Here is a 25,832-nt window from a genome sequence, read left to right as displayed (position 1 = left end):
CGAAAACTGTACGTCACGGTGGCGGGCGTTGTACTGACGCTGCTGCGTGGTTTGCGAGTCCGTCAGTCGAGCACGGGCAAGCTGGCGTGCATGGTCAGCGAGGGTGATGGTGCCGCGTGCATACTCGCTTGTTGAGATCGCAGCAGGAGGAAGTGCCGTGTCAAGGGGCAAGGTCGGTTCGCGACCGTAGAGTAGATGAAAGGGAGAAAATCCGGCGGTGTCGTGCCGGGAAGAATTATAAGCAAATGTGACGTAAGGAAGGGCAATGTCCCAGTCGTGGTGGTCCTTGGAAACGTACTTGGACAGCATATCGGTAAGAGTACGGTTTAACCGCTCTGTCAGGCCATTGGTTTGAGGATGGTATGAGGTAGTCAGCTTGTGTTGAGTGGAGCAGGAACGTACAATGTCGGCGATAACTTTCGAGAGGAAGTTACGACCACGGTCAGTCAGCAGCTGTTGCGGGGCGCCATGAAGTAAGATAATGTCACGCAAGAGAAAGTCCGCGACGTCAGTGGCGCAACTGGTAGGGAGAGCCCGCGTGATAGCGTATCGGGTGGCGTAATCAGTTGCGACGGCTACCCATTTGTTCCCAGAGGATGACGTGGGAAAGGGACGGAGGAGGTCTAATCCAACACGAAAGAACGGTTCCACAGGGACGGTGATCGGCTGGAGATGACCGGCAGGCAGCACCTGAGGTGTTTTCCGACACTGGCAGGTATCACAGGCAGCAACATAGCGTCGGACGGAGCGAGCAAGACCAGACCAATAGAAGCGGCGGCGGACGCGGTCGTACGTGCGGGTTACGCCAAGATGCCCTGCAGTAGGTGCGTCATGCATCTCAAAGAACACAGTCTGTCGTAGCTGTTTTGGCACGACAAGAAGATCAGAGCCGTCAGGGAGGAAGTTCCTTCGGTACAGAATGCCACCCTGGAGGACATATCGGCGAACGGACGCATCGGTAGGTGTAGAGCGCAGACGCTCGATGAGTGCTCGCAGCGGTAGGTCTTGGTACTGCTGCTCATCGGCGATGTTAGCGAAGGCAGACACAGAGAAAATGCCGTTGGCGGTACTACTGTCGGCGGCGTCAGGCTCGTCTACCGGGTAACGGGACAGGCAGTCAGCGTCCTTGTGTAGTCGGCCAGATTTGTAGGTGACAGTGTATGAATATTCTTGGAGGCGTAAGGCCCAGCGACCAAGTCTTTCTGTAGGATCTTTCAGTGAGCATAACCAGCAAAGCGCGTGATGGTCTGTGACAATGGAAAAGGGTCGGCCATATAAGTATGGGCGGAACTTCGCAACCGCCCAAACTAGGGCCAGACACTCACGCTCAGTGATGGAATAGTTGCGCTCGGAGGGTGAGAGGAGCCTGCTGGCGTAAGCGATAACACGGTCGTTGCCGCGCTGGCGTTGTGCCAGTACTGCGCCAATTCCGTGACCGCTGTCATCAGTACGGACTTCGGTAGGCGCAGAAGGATCGAAATGGGCCAGAACGGGAGGCATTGTGAGAATGTCGATTAGATGTGAGAATGCAGAGGCCTCGTTATCGCCCCACTGGAAAGGGGCGTCTTTTTTTCAAAAGCTCAGTTAGTGGTCGTGCTATGGCGGCGAAATTTCTCACGAAACGGCGGAAGTACGAACAAAGGCCGATGAAGCTGCACACATCCTTGACACACTTTGGAACAGGGAAGTGTGCAACAGCATGGATCTTGCCTGGGTCCGGTTGCACTCCGTTCGCGTCAATGAGATGCCCACGGACGGTAATCTGGCGACGGCCGAATTGACACTTCAATGCGTTGAGTTGCAGACCGGCTCGACGAAAAACATCCAGGACTGCCGAGAGGCGCTCGAGGTGCGTAGCGAACGTTGGGGAGAATATGATAATGTCATCCAAGTAGCACAGGCACGTGGACCATTTGAAACCGTCAAGAAGGGACTCCATCATGCGTTCAAAAGTGGCAGGGGCGTTACATAGACCGAACGGCATCACTTTGAATTGATAAAGACTGTCGGGTGTTACAAAAGCAGTCTTTTCGCGGTCGAGATCGTCCACGGCAATCTGCCAGTAGCCGGAGCGAAGGTCAATAGAGGAGAAATAGCGAGCACCGTGGAGGCAGTCAAGGGCGTCATCAATCCGAGGTAGGGGATACACGTCCTTTTTGGTAACCCTGTTAAGGTGTCGATAGTCCACGCAAAAGCGCCATGAGCCATCCTTCTTTTTGACCAGTACAACAGGTGACGCCTATGGACTATATGATGGTTCAATAATGTTCTTGGCAAGCATTTTGCGAACTTCTGCGTGAATAACTTGACGCTCAGCTGGTGACACTCGATACGGGCGGCGATGAATAGGAGGGGCATCGCCGGTATTAATGCGATATTTGACAGCTGTAGTTTGGGCCAAAGGACGATCGTTAAAGTAAAAAATATCGTGGTAAAAAAACAGGACACGGTAGAGTTCACGAGCGTGCTCGGACGGCAAGTCGGGCGCAATCATTTTCTGTATGGTACAATTTGCCGACCGCGATGGTAGAGGAGCATCGGATGAAGTGTCGTCTACCTCAATAGATGCTATTGAGTGATCCTCGAGTGAGCAAAGCTGGGCCAGAGACATCCCGCGTGGCAGCACTTGTGTCGTCATGCCAAAATTGACCACTGGCAGGTAGACGCAATTCGCTGTAGTAGATAAAACGGTATGAGGTACTGTGATCCCGTGCGTGAGGAGGACGTCTTGCATAGGAGCCGCGATATAGTGACCGTCGGGCACTGGTGGGGATGACACTAGGTCAACGTAAGTCAGTGCCGAAGGTGGCAAGCGAACGAAGTCGACGGAACTGAGGTGACTGGGTGTGGTTCAGCGGGATCCAGAACAGGCAGGTCAAGGCGGAGAGTACTGGCGGAACAATCGATGAGAGCAGAATGTGCGGAGAGGAAGTCTAAGCCGAGGATGATGTCGTGGGGACAGTGGGCGATGACTGTGAATAGCACGATTGTTGAGCGATCGGCGAAGGAGACACGGGCGGCACACATACCAATTACGGGGGCTGTTCCGCCATCGGCGACACGGACAACATGCGTCGTGGCGGGCGTGATTATTTTTTTCAGGCGGGTACGTAGGTCAGCACTCATTACCGACAAATGCGCCCCAGTGTCTGTAAGAGCAGATACAGGAACACCGTCGACTTGCACGTCAAGAAGGTTCAGAAGAGTGGGCAACGTCAGTAGAGGATTTGGCGGTGTAGGGAGCAATGCAGCGTGACCTCGAGGCGCTGCATCATCTAGTTTTCCGACTGGGAGCGGCGTCTGAAGGGAGTCGGCGAAAAGGAGTGACGGGGCTGGGGAGAGCGAGATTGTCGTCGTTGGGGCGAAGGTGAACAAGAATAGGGGCGGTGTGGCGCTGGAGAGTCAGCGGCGGCATTATCGGAGCGTGCGGCATAGGGACGAGAAGGGCCACCTGAGGGGCGAGAGTAGGCAGTATAAGCAGACCGGGTCGGCGAAGTCCAGCGACTTCGACAGTGCCGAGAAATGTGCCCGATGCAACGGCAGTGAAAACAAATGGGCTTGTCGTCAGCAGTGCGCCATTCAGATGGGTTGCGGAAACGTGGTGGGTAAGAAGATGCGGGACGGGGCGGGATCGAAGAAGCCGGATGGGTATCAGGGCGATGGGCCGAGCAGATGGTGTGAAGGCCCATGTTTTTGAACTCCTGGCGGACAACTGCCTGGATCAGGGAAACCGTGACTGCAGGTGCGTTGGTGGGGCTGGAGTCGAAGGCAGCCGGATAGGCGGCCTCAATCTCACGCTGGACGATCTTGGTTATATCACCAGTGTTGTTGGGACGAGGAGCGTCGGCACAGGAAGATGTCGCTGGGGTGTTGGGCAAACGGGCAAACTGCTGGTCGATATGTCGGCTTTTAGCGAGTTCCAGGCGGCGGTACTCTTTTATAACAGCATCCACCGTCGCGACGCTGTTGAATACGAGCAAGTTGAAGGCGTCATCGGCAATGCCTTTGAGGATGTGGGATACCTTGTCTGACTCAGTCATGTGTGCATCAACTTTGCGGCACAGAGCCAAGACGTCCTGAATGTACGTGACATAGGGCTCTGTTGACGTCTGCACACGGCCGGAAAGCGCTTTCTGCGCGGCAAGTTTGTGACCGTAGGGGTTGCCGAATAAGTCTCGGAGCTTTTGCTTGAGCGAATCCCAACTGGTGAGCTCATCTTCGTGCGTTCGAAACCAAACTCGAGGTGTGCCACCGAGGTAAAAGACTACGTTGGCGAGCATGATAGTAGGGTCCCACCTGTTATTGCAGCTGATGTGTTCGTACAGGCTGATCCAGTCCTCGACGTCTTCCCCATCTTTGCCCGAGAATACGCCAGGATCACGAGGAGCAGGGAGAGTGATGTAGGTCGTCGAAGTGGCAGCAGGTGTCGGAGGTGGCTGAGTCGAGTTGTCATCGCCGGGAGCCATGAAGCTAGGCTCGACGTACCGTCCACTGCGAAGCTCCGTGACGAGGTACAGGGAACGTCCACCTCCACCAGATATGTTACATAAGAAGACGCAGATGAAAAACTATATACAAGTATATTTACAACGTAATACGCCGCACTTGGCCAAGAGGCAACAGCCCGCACTAACCTTCAATCGTCGTCGTCGTCTTCTTACTGCTCGCCTCTTCGTCATTGGTAATACTATTCCGTAGCAATATCAGTGAAGAATAAACTTGTGTACACTTCAGCATTTTTGATGAGATACAATCTGGACCGGCCAATGAAGACACTTTTAAGTTGACAATCAGCCTTTTGACACCAACTGCATCAATAGTGATGGAATTCATTGATAAGAAGTTGGTTTTTTAGTATATGCGGAAATACTGTGGAGGTACTCTTATGAAAATCAGTAACAAACACATCGTTTAGAACATTGTAGCATTCGCTTTGAACTACTGGAACATTAGATGGTATTAATTCAATGTGTGTCCTTTTAGTACCGTTAATAATGCTCCAAGATTTGCGGGAGTTAGAACGCAGTAGCAAAGGAAGAGTTTTTATCAAAGAATTCGTTCTTGGCTTTTGAAAGTGCAGTACATAATTCTGTTAAATTTTTGACAGCAAGTCCAGTGGTCTGTTCTGGCTGTTAATTTTGCCTGTCGAAATATCCACTTCTTTTTGTTGTGCATGCGCTTTAACGTGTTATTAAACCATGGAGAGCGAGTACTTGATGCAACTTTTCTTTTAGGTACAACACGATCAATAAGAGACAAGAGTTTGTTTTTTATAAAGCAACCAGTTTTCCTCAACCGATTGTTGCTCAAAAACCGGCAAAGAACCACTCAACAAAGACCTGCAATTCCCTATTCATTCCAGTAATGTCTGCTTTATCGTAGCCTTGGATGACCCTAGGTCTCTTTTTTTTGTTGTTCTTGTTGGAAACCTCTGCCCATAGAGTGAAGTGAATTATAGAGTGGTCGCTACTTCCCAGTGAGCGAGTTAAGCTGGAAACTAGGTCTGGTGTAATGGTAAGTATTAAGTCTAGAATATTAGCGTAAGTGGGAGTTATGCGAGTGGGAAGGTGAACGAGCTGAGTTAATTGAAAGTTCTGACAAAAAGTTGAAAATTCTTTGCTTTCAGCTGACTTGTGTTTTAAGGAAACCAAGTCTCTGCCCACCTGATGTCGGGAAAATTGCAGTCGCCAAGTATGAAGAGGGGAGATTTTTGGGTCTCTGACGAACAGCCGATTGACAACATCGTGCAGTTCATTACAAAAGGACAGCGATGCTGTTGGTGACCGACACAAGACACAAGAAATTATTTCACGAGAATCAATGAGCACACCCACACACACAAGCTTAAGTGAGGATACAATTGGAATGACATGAGAAGCAAGGCTATTGGCAACCGTCAGCAGAACATCAGCAGAACAGGTAATCACGATTACATCAGTAAGATTTGTAGCACTTCTCACAGTCCAGAATTTCTTAATTTCTGGTGGTGGGTTCTGTCAACTGTCAGCAGAACACCACCACCAGACCGATAATCACGATCACATCAGTAAAATTTGTAGAACTTCTCACAGTCCAGAATTTCTTAATTGTTTAACTTTTGCAGAAAGCCAAGTCTCCGTTAGACCAACAATATCAGCAGAACAGGAATCAGTAGCAGAAGACAATTCAACATGTTTATTCAGGATACCCCACACATTGGAAAGAAAAACAGAGGCGTTTTTTTGTGCAGGATCTGGGCAGATGTAGCTATGATGCACTGGAAGTGCCAGCACGTGCAGATACAGTACCCGTGCTATCATGCATATCTGCCGATCGTGGTAAAGCGATTTCGTGTACGCTGTCAGTTACTGCGCAGTAAACAAACATTCTTTTTTATTCATGATCAGTTTATTCATGCGAAGTGAGTACGGCTTGCCATCTGCCTTTGCAAATTCTGTTAGTTTCCTCCTTGAGTTTCGCGTTGCTCTGCAAGAATCTTCGCTAGCTGATACACCAGTTTCCTTGAGCTTATATTTCTGTGCCCAGATTGCATCCCTGACTTTAGACGACGAAAATTTGATGATAATTAGTCAAGTCTTTTTATCAATGTAGGATCCTAACCTGTGCGCTCAAGAATCTTCCGAGTTGGAAATTGTATTTTAAGGTGACGAGACAAAACACCTTGAACAAGGCCTTCTGACTGAGCCCATGTCTCCGTCAGACAGTCCAGTATTCCAAAGAACATTAGGTTATCTCGTTTGGATCTTTCTTCAAGATCGTCCAGTTGAGAACTGAGTGCCTGGCCTTCCATTCTGACAGCTTTTGTGATTAGACGTGGTGCATCATTGAGAACTGCAGAACCATCGAATGATTCGACGAAGGATTCAACTACGGATAATCTTACTGTTAAGTTAGTGACGGTTTGTACTAAGGCCTTCTCTTTTGTCTTTAGGTCATGAATACCTTCTATGACTTCAACGTGACGGTGGTCTACTTTTTCAGACAGTTTAGTGACAGCATCAAGTATTTCTTTGTTAGTAGGACGAAGGTTTACTTCAATGTCACTGCAACATTTAAGAGCTTTGTAACAAATACACATTCGCACAAGCACTCAAAAGAGCATACAAAGGGCACGGTAGGAGCAGCAGGCAGACGTTGCTAGTCTGCTTATGATAGAGAGAGGGGTGTTTACTAACCTGCACAAAACACAAGATCAGGTTCTTGTGTGACTGCATGGCTGCCGCTCCACCGTGCCCACTGAAGGGGCGTAGGATTTCCAATGCCCTTATATCATCCTGCGTCACTGCAGTCGCCAGCAGTGTTGTCGACCTGTTGACCATGGAAGGGATGCCACCGTTAAAGCAGGGCTGATGACATGAAGACACATTATTGAAAATTGGGGGGGCCCCAATTTTCAATAATGCATCTCCACCGTGCCCACAGAGTGGGCATGGTGGAGCGGAGCGTTATTAGGTCAAGCACGGTGGAGGTGTTAGTAGTGCAAGGTTCTTTAAGGTTAGCTGGCAAATGTTAGAATGTTGCAGTCCCTCTAATAAATTTTCCTTTGAGTGTGCCTTAATAAACTGAGCTTGCAAAATGAATATAACGGTCAGGTGTCCATTTGAGATATGGAAGCCACAAGTTTTAAAGGGATGCCAGAGGCCAACATTGAATCAATCTAGAATGTTACCCTTCTGGAAACTCCACATAGCTATTTTATTATCGTGAGATGGCTTGCTTGCTGTGAAAATTGGGAATTCTGCTATCTAAACCATCCTTGATGAATGGGGTTCTTTGTGTAAGGAGGCTGGCAGTCTCAGAAGTGAGACTTTATTGGATGCCACTGCCTGTTTTGAGCATTGGTCATACTCCCCCCTCAGATAGCACTGACAGAGCAGCTTGAAGAGGTAGCATCAGTCACATATGTTGGAAAATGTAGTAAACTTAGCCAAACCACAGTTCCTTTCTTGTCAACTTTTTTTAAATCAGTAGTTAGCATATTATTTCATTCATTATAAATAGGACATGTTACATCACTAGAACTGTTCCCACACTTTTCACAGTAGTTGTGGGTGCCAGTTTTTTCCTGTGCTAACAATGTTTTCTTGCTCACAAAAGCTATGTTCTTGGTAAAGGTTCGCTTTACAGATCTTGAAGCCCAAATTTGTCTCATTAGTTTTACTTCATATTTGCAACAAGGTATAAGAATGGGCGATAGTTGGTGAGTGAGTGAGTGGGTGCCATTGAATACCATTTGCATTCTGTGCCCTCAAAACGGTTATGCACAGCCTCTTTAAGCATTGTTTCAGCCATGAAGGAGAGGGAAAATTCTCTACTATTGTGTGTTTTTGCACAGGTGTGCTTGGCCACCCCAGCATAGAGTTGCTTGCAGACACGGTGAGTCACCTAGCGGCTCTTGGCCAGGATGCTGAACAGATTGGCCAGACTCTCCATCCATCACTAGCCAGGAACTTGCATGTCCTTGCTGAGCCTTTAGGAGTGCTCTCCGGGGAGTGGCAACAAGTGAAACTCCCAGAACCTAAGCCACACAACAACTCTGCCGTGGACAAACTTGTTAACACGCTGCTTCTAGCAGTGCAGGCTTTGCACACAGTGCTTGGTGAACCCGGAAAGTCCAAGCCGGAGCAGTCACTGCAGTACTTGAGAGAAATCCTGCATCAGGCATTTGACAAGCTCAACTTGGAGAGGGTAGAGTGGTGTGCCAATCACCTGGTGCAATGGCTTGCACAGCACGGCACCAGTGTGGAAGCCACCACCCAGGCAAGGCAAGTAGAATGCTGGCATATATTGGAGGCCTCCTCCTCTTTAGCATAATTATGCAGTTATGGTGCAGCCCTGTCAGATGCAGCAGCACAGCTGTGGAAGCCATGCTTTTTTTTTTTAATTCTCTGTGTATGTCATTGTTTCAATTTAATTTCATTGCAGTGCCATTTTGATGGTTTTTGGACAGCTTATGTCGCACTGCGCTGCAAAAATGCTTATGTGGTGCTAATATTTGCAGTGTATTGTATGTCCTCTGTTGTTGCTGTCGCTGTGAGGTGTTGGCCATGTACATATACATACTCATTGATATGTTGACAGTGAAAACCGTTCTGGGAAATTTTGGGGCATATAGAAACTAGGAGGGTATAGTAACAAAGGGTACTTGTCATGAGAGTCTAAACAAGAAGAGGTCACAGGAAGGTGGAGATGAATTGTCTACAGTGGGTGAGCATGTGAAGCCTTAGTTCATGGCCACTGTTTCAACAAGAGGACCTGTCTTGGTCAGCTATCCCTGACGAAGGCATTTGCCCTTGTTGAAGCATTGGCTCCAGGGTTCCCTTGTTCAATCACTGTCTAACATTCTCCCTGACATTGTTTTTTATTTTCTTTCTTAAGCATAGCCATCCATCACAGTAGCTTAGTGGTCTGTAGTGTTGAGCAGCTGTGCAAAAGTTCGCGGGTTGAATTGTGCCTGTGGCAGCCACATTTCAGCGGCGGTGTAATGAGAAAACACTCGTGTGCCATGCATTGGGTACATGTTAAAGAACCAGAGGTAGTCAAAATTAATCCAGAGTCCCCTACTACGGCGTGCTTCATTATCAGATTGTGGTTTTAGCATGTAAAATCCTAGAATTCTTTTAAAGCATAGCCAAGTGTTTTGACCACAGGATCTTTCCTTGCTCTCATTTTATTACCGCTGCTGAAGGTGGAAATAGATGAAGATTGCCTTTAAACGCATGTCTGTTAAATAGCTTTGTTTCCAACAAATTCTGTTTATTTGTGCTCAAGCCACTTGCGTTTCTTGGAGTGCAGAACACCATACTGGGAACATGGTCGCATATGAACTGATAGTGTGGCTCAAGGGGTGTGACACACCTATTACATGTAGAATTTCAGTGTCCATTGAAGCAAGATAGGATTGAACACTCATGGAGGGGCCATTCATGTGTGTTAGTGCTGCACAGCACATCTCAGTAGTCATTAAGAAGTTTAAACGCATTCATAGGGCAGTATTGGCTGCACTTAACTTGAGAACGTATACGTTGACAGGACCTTTTGAAATGAAGCAGCTAGCATATGTGAGGCACATTTAATGATAGATGTGAGACAACTGCTTACATGTCGCCACCTAAAGTGCTCACAGCCGGATGAACATGTTGCCAAAGGATTCTTGTGTGACACAGTGTGTCACATGATTTTACAAATGTGATTCATGTGCATGATGCTGCTGACAGGACAAACGTGGTAGCTGCGAACACTGTTGCCGCTGGTTAGGCCTAGTGGCCTAGGCGGTCCGGCTGCAACAAAAATTTGCCAACAGTATTCAACAAGCCATTGCACAAAGCTCTCCATCAGCATGTTTGAGCATGAAGTGACACCCATGAGCTGGACTAACAGCCGTAGTAGTGGAGAACTGGTCCCCTTCATGTCTGAAAAATCATTCGGTAGCTGTACTTAGCAAACAAAACTTGAAATGCTTCGGAGGAAAGAAAAGAACAAAAAGTGTGCAAATTCTATGCACTGTGGGAATTTATATTATGTGAAGCATTTTGCAGGTACCTGACTATCCAGCATTGTTTGGGTTCTGCAAAATGATATGATGTGAGCCAATGTGTTCCTGTAGATTGCATGTAAAAGCAGCATGACAACAACCACGTTATAGACAATTGTATGACGGCAATGGCGCGATTTCTACGCTGCCCATTCGATGCGAGCGTCTGACATGACGGTTGTTGGGTTCTACATAGGTAGTGGACAAGTTTAAGTGAGAGAAACACAGATTGTGATGTCATCAGTAGCTGCGTGTTCTACAATCGTACATACATATGGCCATTTCATCTGATGTATGTTAATATGATGATAGCATTTGTGCTTCGTCAAAGAAATGCTAAGACTTCATTAAGTTGGGTGATCATAAAGCCTGTACAACGTCACACAGTTTCTACTTACCATAAACCACTACGAGGAAAGCACTGGGAAAAATGAGCCAGTTCAGAAGATAGTGCAGTCTAACACAGCGTCAAAGCATGAGCATCACAAGGAAAGATAACGACAAAGTGGCACGCAGTCCACGCGCCAAGTGTTTCAAAGAGTTGGCTGGCTTTGGAACGAGAGAAACATGCATGTGATCATGGCCTAATGGTTAGAGCACCGAGCTGCTTTTCTCGACAGTAGAAGTTCGATTCCCGCATCAGTTACACATTATTTTATTTTTCTTGAAGTGAGGCGAGACAGGAACCTACCTACTGCAAAGTACCAAGAATGAGGCAAAGAATGCTTCGCATTAAAATTTATTTCCTCTATGTTGAAATGCCAAATTCTGAATGGGCATGCACATTTTGGCATGTGGATTGGCTTGCTTGGATCACAGCTGACATGCCAATATGGCAGTCTTGTGTGATCGCACCTATCACACTGGTCGGACAGTTGTGGTGCAAAACATGTGTATGTAATTAATGGTTGTTTTCAAGCCACATATTTTTATTGACAAGCTGCCAAGAGGGGACGAAAATTTGCAGGAGATACTTTGCTGGCCGGTTGGAGGCATTGCACTTACGTTTCTTTGGCATAGGTGTAATTGCAGTTTATTTTTTATTTTTAAAATTTTTTTATAGCAACGTATAACTATTACCAAAATGGAGATTTCTTGACATATGATGGAACAGTCTGTGGAGTAGACCCTTCCACACATAGGCAGCAAACATTCAGTCAGACAGTTTTGAATGCTCTGAAGAGAAAGAAAAAAACAAAGAAGAATAAGGTTCAAAGCATGTTCTATTGCTAAATTTAACAATATTTTACCCTTTTGAGATTTCAGTGGCTATTCACCAGCCTTTATCAACTTAATCATCATCAAAGTCATCGAATGTGACCTTGAGGCATCAGCTTATGGCCATTGATTTCACTTGTGATTAACTCTGTGGTTATTGAATAAGCATGTGGGACAAGAGTGCTTTAAATCATCACAGCATCTTACGGCTTCTTATGTTTCCATTGTGAACTTAGTTCCAGAGTGGTCCCCCTGCTGCGGCAGTATTTGGGAGTGGCCCAGTACCTGGTGACCCTGCAGCTTGCATACCACCGAACCGAACTCAAGCTGCTGTATGTGCTCACGTCCGTCTTCACTAGTCTGGCCCAGAAGGTGAGTGTTATTTACTTGCTTCTTCCCTATTTCTATGCAGTTCCTGTAAGACGAAAAAAAGTGTAATGACCCAACACAGTAGCCCAGTAAGCTATGGCGTTGCGCTGCTGAGTTGGCAGTCACCGGTTTAATCCTGGCCATGGCGGGCGCATTTCGATAAGAGCGAAGTGCAAAAATGATCGTGTACCACGTATTTGGTACACGTTAAAGAACTCCAGGGGGTCAAAATTCATCCGGCCTCCCTCACTACGGTGCCTCATATTCAGATTGTAGTTGCAGCACATAAAGCCCCAGAATTTAATATTTTTTAATTATAAGAGGAATATGTTATGCATTCAAATAGTGTAAGCTGCCACTCAGTTTTTAAATTGCTTTGTTTACATTGAATGCATAGTACTGCTTAGTTTCCATTGAGGTTCAAAGCGTGTCAGAATTAGGCATGTTGCACCGACGAATGAAACTGGTCTCTGATATGGCTATGTTTCTCGCTAGCTATGTAATCTTTCCCAAAGATCTCTGTAATGCAAGAACTTTAAGAACGTAAAACTGTAATTTATGCAGGAAAGATATCCTCAGGAAGCATAGCAGAAAGCAGAAACCACGTTTCGCCACCCAACAAATGTTATCGCACAGTGCGAGACGCGCCTGCATGTATCGGAAGTTTTTGAAATGTTATCGATGCTTCTATCCACTGTCTGTTGTCGCTGAACCTTGTGTTACCTGATTTCATCGTGTGACACGAATGGTGTAGAACTTTGTGGAAGACACGCGGGTCCCAGCGATTAGTCTGGAACATTCGACGACTGCTGTATAAAAGCTGACGCGCTTGACCCGCTGATTAGATTTTCGCCGATCGCCGAGTGTGTTTGCCGCTATTGTCACGTGGTGGTGACGTTGAATAACACAGTAGCAATACTGTGAACGACAATACTAACTTTTATTGGGCGAACCTGTGCCCACAAAACAGGCTACACTTATAGCACAACGATAGCGGCGAACACGCTCGGCGATCGGCGAAAATCTGATCAGCGGGTCAAGCGCGTCGGTTTTTATACAGCAGTCGTCGAATGTTCCAGACTAATCGTTCGGACCCGCGTGCCTTCCACAAAGTTCTACACCATTCGCGTCACGCGATGAAATCAGATAACACAAGGTTCGGCGACAACAGGCACCTGGGTAGAAGCATCGATAACATTCCAGAAACTTCCGATACATGCAGGAGCGTCCCGCGCTGTGCGATAACATTTGTTAGGTGGCGAAACGTGGTTGCCCGATAAAGATAGGCAAGTGCACGTGTCAATACCCCCCCCCTCTTAAAAAAAAGCATCGACTCGATGCTACAAACAAATGAAAGTAAAAAAGACCACCCGTAGCAAGAAAACAACAAAACAAGGAAGTTCGTCAGCGTGCGTAAAAGGGTTTAAGACGCACCACGTGCACAACTTCAGGTCGTGTGCGGCGTCTCTGTGAATGCGAAATGCCGTCTGGCACGACCTCATAGTCCAGTGCGCCAATGCGTCGAATGACCTTGTAGGGTTCGAAATAGCGTCGCAGTAGTTTTTCACTTAGTTCTCGTCGGCATATCGGGGTCCATACCCAAACACGGTCGCCGGGCTGGTACTCGACGAAGCGTCGTCGGAGGTTGTAGTGTCAGCTGTCGGTACGCTGCTGGTTTTTTATCCGTAGGCGGGCGAGCTGTCGGGCTTCTTCGGCGCGCTGGAGATAGGTAGCGACATCAAGATTCTCTTCGTCAGTTACGTGCGGCAGCATGGCGTCGAGCGTCGTCGTCGGGTTCCTGCCGTAAACCAACTTGAACGACGTGATTTGTTTTGTTTCTTGCACCGCCGTATTGTAAGCAAATGTTACGTACGGCAGGACGGCATCCCAGGTCTTGTGTTTGACATCGACGTACATTGCTAGCATGTCGGCGAGGGTCTTATTCAGCCGCTCCGTAAGACCTTTCGTCTGTGGGTGGTAGGCAGTTGTCCTCCTGTGCCTTGTCTGACTGTATTGCAGAATGGCCTGGGTGAGCTCCGCTGTAAAGGCCGTTCCTCTGTCGGTGATGAGGACTTCTGGGGCGCCATGTCGCAGCAGGATGTTTTCGACAAAGAATTTCGCTACTTCGGCGGCGCTACCTTTCGGCAGTGCTTTAGTTTCAGCGAAGCGGGTGAGGTAGTCCGTCGCCACGACGATCCACTTATTTCCGGTTGTTGACGTCGGAAAGGGTCCCAACAAGTCCATCCCGATCTGCTGGAATGGTCGGCAAGGAGGCTCGATTGGCTGTAGTAATCCGGCCGGTCTTGTCGGTGGTGTCTTGCGTCGCTGACAGTCTCGGCATGTTCTGACATAACGGGCAACGTTGGCGGTCAGGCGCGGCCAATAATACCTTTCCTGTACCCTCGACAGCGTCCGGGAGAATCCAAGGTGCCCAGCGGTTGGATCGCCGTGTGGGGCGTGCAATACTTCTGGACGGAGTCCTGACGGGACAACAAGAAGGTAGTTGGCACGCACTGGTGAGAAGTTCTTCTTTACGAGTAGGTTGTTTTGAAGCGAGAACGAAGATAATCCTCACTTAAATGCCCTAGGGACAACGTCGGTGTGCCCTTCCAAATACTCGATGAGGTTTTTCAACTCCGGGTCTGCTCGCTGCTGTTCAGCGAAGTCTTCTGCACTTAAAATGCCGAGGAAGGCGTCGTCATTTTCGTCATCTTGCGGCGGCGAGTCAGTGGGGGCGCGTGATAGGCAATCGGCATCAGAGTGTTTTCGTCCGGACTTATAGGTTACAGTGATATCATATTCTTGCAGTCTTAGGCTCCACCGCGCCAGCCGTCTTGAAGGATCCTTTAAATTCGCTAGCCAACACAAAGCGTGATGGTCGCTGACGACTTTGAATGGTCTGCCATATAGGTACGGGCGAAATTTCGCTGTAGCCCGAACGATGGCGAGGCATTCCTTTTCGGTTGTAGAATAATTGCCTTCCGCTTTTGACAACGACCGGCTAGCGTAAGCTATCACGTGTTCATGACCATCTTTTCTCTGGACTAGCACGGCACCGAGGCCTAGGCTACTGGCGTCAGTGTGGATTTCGGTATCGGCGTGCTCGTCGAAGTGCGCAAGTACGGGCGGCGACTGCATGCGTCGTTTGAGTTCTTGAAATGCGTCGGCCTGCGGCGTTTCCCACTTGAACTCGACGTCACATTTAGTTAGCTGTGTCAGCGGCTCAGCAATACGTGAAAAGTCCTTGACAAATCGCCTGTAGTAGGCACACATGCCAAGAAATCTACGCACTGCCTTCTTGTCGATGGGCTGCGGGAACTTTGCAATGGCAGCTGTCTTCTGCGGGTCGGGGCTGACTCCAGACTTGCTGATGACGTGGCCTAGGAACAGAAGCTCATCGTAAGCGAAGCGGCACTTTTCTGGCTTCGGAGTGAGCCCTGATGACTTGATGGCCTCTAGTACTGTCGCAAGCCGCCTTAGGTGATTGTCGAAATTTTCGGCGAAGACGACGACGTCATCCAAGTAAACAAGACAGGTCTGCCACTTCAATCCTGCTAACACCGTGTCCATGATGCGCTGGAATTTTGCAGGCGCCGAGCAGAGTCCGAATGGCATGACCTTGAACTCGTAGAGGCCGTCTGGCCTCGTGAAGGCGGTCTTTTCGCGATCTCTCTCGTCGACTTCTATTTGCCAGTAGCCAGACTTGAGATCCATCGACGAGAAGTATTTTGCGTTGCAGAGCCGATCTAATGCATCGTCTGTCCGTGGTAGGGGGTATACATCCTTCTTTGTGATTTTGTTCAGTCGATGATAATCGATGCAGAAACGTAAGGTGCCGTCCTTTTTCTTCACCAAGACAACAGGGGATGCCCACGGGCTTTTCGACGGCTGGATGATGTCGTCCCGCAGCATTTCGTCGACTTGGTGTCTTATAGCTTCACGTTCTCGCGGCGAAACTCGGTAAGGGCTCTGGCGGAGTGGTCGAGCGCTCTCCTCGGTTATTATGCGATGCTTGGCGACTGGTGTTTGTCGAATCCTCGATGACGTCGAAAAGCAGCTTTTGTATCGTTGGAGCAGACTTCTGAGCTGCTGTTGCTTAATCACGGGGAGACATGGATTAATGTCGTAGTCTGGTTATGGAACCATGGTCGTCGGGGTAGGTGTGGCGGAATCCGAGAGGACAAACGCATTACTGGTTTCCAGAATTTCCTCGATGTACGCGATCGTCGTGCCCTTGTTGATGTGCTTGAACTCCTGGCTGAAGTTTGTCAGCAACATTTCAGTTTTCCCTCCATGCAGTCGAGCGATCCCTCTTGCGACGCAAATTTCACGGTGTAGCAGTAGATGTTGGTCACCCTCGATGACGCCTTCTACGTCGGCAGGCGTTTTGGTGCCTACGGATATGACAATGCTGGAGCTAGGCGAGATGCTGACTTGACTTTCGAGCACACTTAAGGCATGGTGACTACTAGAGCTCTCCAGCGGCATCGCTCGATCTTCCGACAGCGTTATGGACTTCGACTTCAGGTCAATGATTGCGCCGTGTTGGTTCAGGAAGTCCATGCCGAGAATGACGTCACGCGAACACTGTTGGAGGATAACGAAGGTGGCAGGGTAAGTCCGGTCATGAACGGTTATTCTTGCCGTGCAGATTCCAGTCGGCGTAATGATGTGTCCTCCAGCGGTCCGAATTTGGGGACCCTCCCATGCAGTCTTAACCTTCTTGAACTGGGCGGCGATGTGTCCACTCATTACGGAGTAATCGGCCCCTGTGTCGACTAAGGCAGTGACTGCGTGGCCGTCGAGAAGCACGTCGAGGTCGGTGGTTCTTTGTCTGGCGTTGCAGTTGCGTCTTGGCGTCAGATCACGGCTGCATCGTGTTGAACTGAAGCTGGAACGTCAAGTCATCTTTCGTCGGTGTAGTATTGGCTTCCCGACTTCTTCGGGACGGCGGCGTGTCGTCATTAGGTCGTCGAGATGGTTTCTTCGTCGTCTTCGGCGGCGGCGGAGGATCTTCGTCAGTTCGACAAACAGCAACCGCACCTCCATCGGTTGCTGCTTTTAGTTTTCCGGATATGGGCTCGCAGAGCGGCCCCGGGCTGGGTCGGTGTATTGTCGGCGCTGCGGCGACAGGTAGCGGCCTGGTGACGGTGAACGGGACGGTCGTCGAGGGCTCCATTGAGTAGCGGCGAGGTAGTCGGCGATGTCACGTGGGCGCTCTCCAAGCTGTGGACGCGGCGCGTTGACGGCGAACCCTCTCAGTCCCAAGTCGCGGTATGGGCATCGGCGATACACATGGCCGGCTTCTCCGCAGTGATAGCAGAGCGGGCGGTGGTCGGGGGCTCGCCAAATGTCTGTCTTCCTCGGGTAGCTGCGCTGGGCGACGGGTGGGCGTGCTGGCGGCGGCGGCGGTGGTCGACGGAATTGCGGCGTTGCAGGGCCCTGGCGCGGTCGTGGAGGGGAACCTTGACGGCGGGCGACGGCGGCGTAGGTCATCACTTCTGGCTGGGGCTGCGATGATGGTGGTTGTAACTCGGGAACTCCGAGCGATCGCTGAATTTCTTCTTTGATAATTTCGGTGACTGTGGCCACTTGAGGTTGCGATGGAGGGAAGATCCTTTGAAGCTCCTCTCGTACGACTGCCCTGATGGTCTCGCGCAGGTTGTCGGTGGCCAGTGACTGAAGTCCGGCATAGTTTGTCGAGCTCGTGCGGCGGTTGATTTGCCGGTTCTGCATTTCGAGTGTCTTCTCAATGCTGGTGGCCTCGCGAAAGAACTCTTCTACGGTCGTCGGTGGGCTTCGTATCATTGCGCCGAAAAGTTCCTCCTTTACACCACGCATCAGCAGGCGGACTTTCTTCTCCTCGGACATTTCCGGGTCGGCGTGGCGGAACAGACGGTTCATTTCTTCAGTGAAGATCGCGATCGTCTCATTCGGCAGCTGTGCTCTGGTCTCCAGTAGAGCTTGGGCCCGCTCTTTTCACACGACGCTTGTAAATGTTTGCAGAAAGCCGCTTCGGAACAGGTCCCACGTCGTCAAGGTGGCTTCTCGATTCTCGAACCACGTCCTGGCGGCATCCTCCAATGCGAAATAAACATGTCGCAGCTTGTCGTCGCTTGCCCAGCTGTTAAACGTAGCGACCCTCTCATACGTTTCCAGCCAGCTTTCCGGGTCCTCAAATGTGGAACCGCGGAACGTCGGTGGTTCCCTGGGCTGCTGCAGCACGATGGGGGACGCTGGGGCTGCCATTGGAGTTGCCTTGGACACAATCTTCTTGGTCTCAGGTAGAAGTCCGTGCTCCGGGGGCAGCTGTTGAAGACGGCGGCTTGCTCGATGTTCCGGGACGGCGCTGGTGTTGTCTTTGCGGTCCGGGCTTGAATTACGGCTTGTCGGGGGCGTCTGGTACATGAACGTAAAGCACCTCCACCAGATGTCACGTGGTGGTGACGTTGAATAACACAGTAGCAATACTGTGAACGACAAAACTAACTTTTATTGGGCGAACCTGTGCCCACAAAACAGGCTACACTTATAGCACAACGATAGCGGCGAACACGCTCGGCGATCGGCGAAAATCTGATCAGCGGGTCAAGCGCGTCGGTTTTTATACAGCAGTCGTCGAATGTTCCAGACTAATCGTTCGGACCCGCGTGCCTTCCACAAAGTTCTACACCATTCGCGTCACGCGATGAAATCAGATAACACAAGGTTCGGCGACAACAGACACCCTGGTAGAAGCATCGATAACTTTCCAGAAACTTCGGATATATGCAGGCACGTCCCGCGCTGTGCGATTACATTTGTTAGGCGGCGAAATGCGGTCGCCCGATAAAGATAAGTACACGTGTCACTATCGTTGTTCTTTTGAGTGTAGCGTGCTTTTAACAGCCTTCACAAATTCTGAAATGATCATCTGTAGTTTGCTACATTGTCAACACAAGCTTAAAATCCGTACAAGCCACATTTTCATTATCTACTCCTTAATGTAGGTCTATCTTTAGCCATCTTGGAGTTGAATTATTTTGTTTCTTGCTTTCGGTAGCAAAGCGTCTGAATTAGCCTCCAGAAGCCTTGTTTAATGCATTAAGGTTTATGAAAAACATATTGGGCTGGTCATTATTTTGTGGTTAACTGAAATTGAACAAAATATCAACGTATGAGTCATTGCAAGTCAATTACACTTTTGCAATGGCAACACCACAGCAGGCCTTGGCCACCCTTGAAGCTCATTCTTCTGTATACCTTCTTCTCTGTACATGGTGTCACCAGGGCCTGTGCATTCCCGAGGAATGGCGTGAGGAGATTGGCCGAGAAGGAGCACCAGAGTTCCAGGAGATTGAGGATGGCGGGCTGGGAGAGGGTGAAGGTGCCAAAGATGTCAGCGACCGAATTCAGTCGGAAGACCAGTTGGAAGGCCTGCGCAATGAGCAGGACAAAGAGGATACTGAGAAGCAGCCAAAGGTGGAGTCTTCTTTGCAAGTCCACTCGATCAGCCCGCTCTGTCACATTCTTTTGCCATTTTTATTTTTTATTTTCTACTTGTACTCACATTTCAATTGTGCAGCCAAATTAATGAAAGTACAAATTTTGCATTGTTTGATTTGGGAAGTACGCTAATTTTGGCCTGCCGTCTAAGCTTCAAAAATAAAAGTGCAGCCTCGAATTCATGCAGCATTGTTTCACCTTAACAGTTTGACTGTTCTCAAAGAAATGTGCACACCAATTAAATTCAGTAAACTTAAATGAAATTGGAAGTGAGAAATGTAGCCAGACAAGGAAGTGGCTATATTTTTTACTTTTCCTCACTTGGTGCTTTTGTGACTGTCTTTCATAACTATGATTTCATAGCTGACCCCACAATCAGTCAGCATGTAAGGCATGTTTTGAACAGAGGCGGCCCCTATATTTTCTATCATTCTCCATTTTCTGTTTTGGTCTCCTTGTATTTTGCAGTTTGGTGTACTATTTTGTATTTGTCCTGCTTGAACAGTATTAATTTATGCACAAGTTGTGTTCAGTGCATCAGCAAAGTTTGCAACATGGCTAACCCTTCCAGGCATAGCAATGAAGTGACGAGGAGTATCCAGAACCTGACCCTAGCATAAACTGTTCGCCTGCACTGTGGGCATGGTGTTATGCGTCTATGGCGTTACTCTTTTCCTGTAACCTTAAGTCATACCTTGATACTCTTGAAAGGGCAAATCATTGAATATTCAAGAACTGCTCCATTTATGAAGTAGTTGGTCCATAATATCTTTTCATTTGATTTGCAGGCTGTGTCCGCTTCTGCTTGTTCTTTACGACCTTTTTAACACTGATAGTGTTGTTTCTGTGCTACTTGTTTGTATAGCAAAGCCCTGTGTGGACTATTTTGAACACAGGAAGAAGAAAACGGGGTGGAAATGTCTGAGGACTTCGACGCCACCGCTCAGGACCCAGAACAACAAGAGGATGACAACAAAGGGAGTGATGATGATAAGGATGATGAAGAGGAGCTTGAGGACCAGATGGGGGACGTTCAAGCTGACCAGAAGCTTGACCAAGAGGTATTAAAGCAAAGCTTTCTTTGCCTCTTCTTTTGACTTTCCCACTGCTGCTGCTGCGGCTGCTTCTGTCCAGGACACTGCGCCGGGGGTGGTTCAGTGGTTCAGAGCGTGTGTATACATGACAGGAGCACGGAAAAGAGGAAAGGCGACGCAAGGAACTCGTCTAGACCCCCCCCTCCCGCGTCGAATGCGCACAATACCCTCTAGAACTCCTTGGTGTTGCCACATTAACCTCTTGATAGCTGTAATTATTCGAGACTACCCTCAAACGTATTGTAGAAACTGCAGCCTTTCTTTTTCTAATAATGTGCGAGTCTAGAGGGGAGGTAGATAGAACTGTAGAGAGAAGGGAGGAGAGGAGGCAGTTCCCATACAAGGGGTGTAGTAAGGTGAAGTGAGAAGGCACGGAAACCCTGGCACTATACGACAGCATTTGCAGGAAAACTGGATAAGCTTAAGTTCAAGGTACAGTACAGTACGTTCCTACTACTTCTGAAAAATGAACACCATGCAAATATGTCAAGCGGACAAATTAAACAGGGCTGCAGAAGCAGAGTCGCATTAATTAAAACGCACCGCAGGGTCCAGGCGACACTACGGAAGCGGTCGACCGTCAAATCAACACTTTTGTGCTGGCTGCGGTACTCTGCGACTACGGCATTGCTCGAGGTCATGGTTTTGATACCGACCACGGCAGCCACATTTCGATGGGAGTGAAATATAAAACGCACGTGCACTTAAATTTTGGGATGCGTTAAAGAGCATCACGGTGTAAATTAATCCGGAGCCTGCCCCTACGGCATGCCTCATAATCCAATTGTGGTTTTGGCACATACAGCCCCATAATCCAATTCAAGTTTAATACTTCTGTCACGATGCGATGTGCCATGTGAGGCAATGACAATGCTCAACCGTCTCAGAGGTTATGAAATATGGCTCCCAACACTGCCTCAAGCAAACACCTCTCCCTGTGTGTTCTGTGTACTACATGGACAAAACAGCAGTGGTGCACGCAAGGTAACATTTAACATCAACTCACCACTCTCGTATTAGACTAGACGTTGAAGAAATTAAGCTTTCGCTGTCAACATCACTAATTATCACAGCACAGAATGCTTCACTTACATTGATTCCCACAGTGTGGGATCTGCATATTCTTTGTACACATTTTTCTCATAATATGTTGTGCTGTCAAAGTGTGACATGTACTGCCTAGTGAACAAGTAATCACTGTGCCAGAAAAGACTGATTGAAACCTGGAAAATTATGTTGAAAAGACAATTTTGGCACCACCTAATGGGGACTTGAGAAATGAGTAGGAAGGCTAGCAATATGCTTAAAATGCAAACATAGGAAAGCAGAGCTGGACGAAAAAAGGGAACAGTCATATTTATTCATGGGCCAATTGCACTGTTCTGCTTTCAGCATTTGTCTCTTTCCTGTCCCATCACTTTAGAATGTGAGGCGCTAATGCGACACCCATAAGGCATAAAAAATTACGCATAACAGTGAAGGAACGCGTCACTTCTTTATTGCTGGTTAATGTTTGGCTCCATTATTGGTAACGAAAAATGAAAAATCAAGTCGCACTTCATAAGCAAAGCTATTTTGGTACTCAACTCCCATTATTTATTAAAACTTCACCATAGAAATTTTGGAGGGTGATTACTCCAATCTCTAGTTCAACTGACATGTTTTTGTTGATGGCACTTGTGTACGAGATAATAATACAGCATGTGTTACTTTCAATAACCTTTTCAAAACCGCTTTCACTGCTGACAATGGTCATCCATAACCGTTTAGTTTATCTTTACCTCCTATCCCTGATGTTATCATATCTGACAATGGAGTGTTTAATCTACTGCGAAAACTTCATGGGAAGAAATCACCCGGTCCAGATGACATTCCAAATGCCTTTCCAAGCAGTATGCTGAATGGTGCTCCAAATATATATGTGTGATATTTAGAAGGTAGCTTGAGGAAGGTACTTTACCAGATGACTGGAGAGTTGAAAGAAAAACCTCTACATAAAAGTGGTGACAAAAAAATGTATACAAAATTATAGGCTAATCTCACTTACTTCTACTGCGTGCAAGCTACTTGAGCATATTATTCATAAACATTTAACCCTTTCGCTGTCACGGACGTACCGGTACGTCATCGCGCTTCCCCCCCACAGTGTCACTGACGTACCGGTACATTCTCTATCGTGCGTTCAAAATTTCACGCCTTAGCGCAAAGCTGGCGCTCCTGGATTGGCCACGCCATCTGTTGACTCTTTCTACAAGTTCGTATATTCGCCCCGACCTGTGTAACCCATGTATTGAAGAGTACGGTGCGACTACCACTCCCCACTTTCTCTTTGCTGAGTGCCGCGGTGGCTCCGCGTTCGCTGGATCATGCGTCGCGCGCGTGTGGTTATGGGTTCAAGGGTTGTTCTGCCATCTCCGCTGGTTTGAAGGTTTTTATTTTTCTTCTGTTGGTGTGTCTGCTACGGCGCGTCAAGTTCAGGCGCACGTGCCGTTGTCTCTCCGAAAAGAGTGACTCGATTGCTGCTTTCGCTCTCTCGCCGCACCCTCACTTCCAACTTGCAGTGGTAAACGTAAAGCCCTTCGAACTTTGTTTAGCCTTTTTCCATCTCCCTCTGTCTTCTTGATCACGCAACGTCCCATTTCTCTTCGTTGTGCGGGCGACTGAAAGCGCATCCTCCCTGCGCGCGGTTACTTTCGGATGGCTGAGCGCACGGGACCTTCGTCTGCTCATTGGAGCGGTGGCTCAATTCCGATTTAGAATACGAGCCGAGCTCGGATTCGGACTCGGACAGAGTCGCATGCGAGGAAGAGGGTTCCGCATCGTCAGATTCGGATGTTGAACGGATTTTATAGTCAGGCTGATGATGATGATGATGTTTACTAACAGCAGCTGCAGAACACTGAAATGTGCATATTGCATTGACTATGTTATTTGTATACCAATCATAATCAAAAATAAATTGCTATGTTCATTCCCTGTTATGCTCGTTCCCTGAAACCAAGCTGACACTGGGGGTGCGTCATGGCCAGAAAGGTCTGACAGCGAAAGGGTTAACTGACTTTCTAGAAGACCATAACGTAATATCAAAAGTCCAACATGGCTTCAGAAGGGGATATACTCGACATGTACACAGCTGGTAGAGACTATTCATGATTTTTCAGAAGCAATTAATGAAGGCAAACAAACTAATGCAATATTTATGAACTTTCGCAAGGCTTTTGACACAGTTTCGCACAGAAAGCTTAATCATAAGTTAAGTTTCATAATAAATGACAGGCTAATAGCCTGGATCGAGGCTTACTTGTCAAATCAGCATCAATTTGTTTATTTTAATAATGCCCACTCCCACAATATCCCGGTCGAGTTCAGAGTCCCCCAGGGGTCTGTTCTTGGACCATTGTTGTTTCTTATTTTTATAAGTGATATTTCTACACGCGTGTGGTATTTGATTGTTTGAACGAGGCACGTGGGCGCCATCACTCGAGAAAAGAGGAGGAAGAACGAACTGGGCTCGCGCTGTGAATCTAACCGGTCAGTGCTGCAACCGCTGTTGTAAATATAACCTGTAAATAGTTGCTTGTCTTACTGACTCGTCCTTCACATAACATTGGGATGGAGGTGGAATGTTCCCCGTCCTCTCCACGAAGCTCCGAAGCGGCCGCACCGTCGTCTTCTCAGCCATGGCTTCCGATGGAACCACCCTGTCGCCACCTACACCTGCGGCGCCAACCACAACGTACGTTACGATTCCTAGTCTCCGTGATCCTGGGACATTCTCCGCCCAAAATGACGTTGACGTCGACGACTGGCTCAGCATGTATGAGCGTGTTAGCCAAAGCCACCACTGGGACCCTACCATCATGCTTGCCAACGTGATCTTTTATCTGGACGGGACACCGCGTGTCTGGTTTCGCAACCATGAGATCGAGCTCTCCTGCTAGGACATTTTCAAAGAGCGGCTTCGCGACCTATTTGGCAACCCATCAGGTCGCCAACAGGCTGCGCGAAAAGAGCTTGCCACTCATGTCCAGTCGTCGACCGAATCGTATGTCTCCTACATAGAGGAAATGCTCGCGCTTTGCCGGAAAGTCGACGAGCACATGACCGAGGCTGACAAGGTGGGCCATATCCTAAAAGGCATCGCGGAGGACACCTTCAATTTGCTCGTCTATAACGACGCTTCTACCGTCGACACCAACGTCAAAGAATGCCGCCGCTTCGAGGTAGCCAAAAGCCGCAGCATCGTCCCACAATTTTCCCGGCTCCCAAACACCCTTGCCACATTCTCTTGCTTCGTTCTTACTGCCACACGACCATTTCAAGAGAACGCCACACGTATTGTTCGCCATGAGATTGAAGCAACGAGTCCGGCCCCCCTTCATCCATGACCCCCTGACGGTACCTTTGACCAAGCAGCCCCCACTATTTCCGTTATTCAAGCAGTTGTGCAGCAAGAAATTGCAAACCTTGGCATCCTTACCGCTTGCTCTGTCCCCCGACCTGATTCGGCACCCATTCCCATGTCCACAACCTGTAATGACCAGTATCTTGCTCCCAGACCACGCAATCCTGCTGAATGGCGAACTCCAGACGACAAAATTGATCTGCTTTCGCTGCCACCTCGTTGGTCATGCATCCCGCCACTGCCGCACCACCTGGATACCGTCGTACTGGAGCTCATTCCCTGCTCCTCGCCCATACGCAGACGCTCACCATTATTCACCTTGCCGTCTGTACCCTACTTCTGATGCCCCTGACAGCCGCTCCTCCGTGCAATCGCCATTGCCTCAACGCCGTCGATCCCCGTCACCCCAACCTCGCCGCTTTTCCTCGCCAAACTGACGGGCCAAAAACTAGGCCATGCAGCTCTTGGAGGTAGTGCTGCATCACGTTCGTCCTGTCCAAATACTCCATTGGCGCTTCTCACCAACATGAACCTAATTGAAGTAGACGTAGATGGTGTTCCGTTGACGGCATTAATTGAAACTGGAGCCCAAGTGTCCATAATGTGCGCTAACCTATGTCGTCGCCTCAAAAAAGTTCTTACGCCTGCCATCACTGGAGCCGTACGCATTGCGAATGATGCCACTGTTGCCATCAAGGGTATGTGCACTGCTCACATAGGAATTGCT

At 48.5% G+C, this 25,832-nt stretch overlaps 1 protein-coding gene across 1 annotated transcript in view; it reads left to right on the top strand.

Moving 5' to 3' along the window:
- Positions 1-25,832, top strand: part of LOC126521268 (midasin) — a 386,114-nt gene that overhangs the window by 335,006 nt on the left and 25,276 nt on the right. The window contains exons 66-69 of the mRNA XM_050169921.3: positions 8,336-8,765; positions 11,989-12,124; positions 19,391-19,582; positions 20,503-20,667. Coding sequence (XP_050025878.1) covers positions 8,336-8,765; positions 11,989-12,124; positions 19,391-19,582; positions 20,503-20,667 — 923 coding nt within the window. The remainder of the gene's footprint in view (positions 1-8,335; positions 8,766-11,988; positions 12,125-19,390; positions 19,583-20,502; positions 20,668-25,832) is intronic.

This window comes from Dermacentor andersoni, chromosome 6, assembly GCF_023375885.2.
Source record: "Dermacentor andersoni chromosome 6, qqDerAnde1_hic_scaffold, whole genome shotgun sequence".
NCBI lineage: Eukaryota > Metazoa > Arthropoda > Arachnida > Ixodida > Ixodidae > Dermacentor > Dermacentor andersoni.
This window is presented reverse-complemented; position numbering and strand designations above follow the sequence as displayed.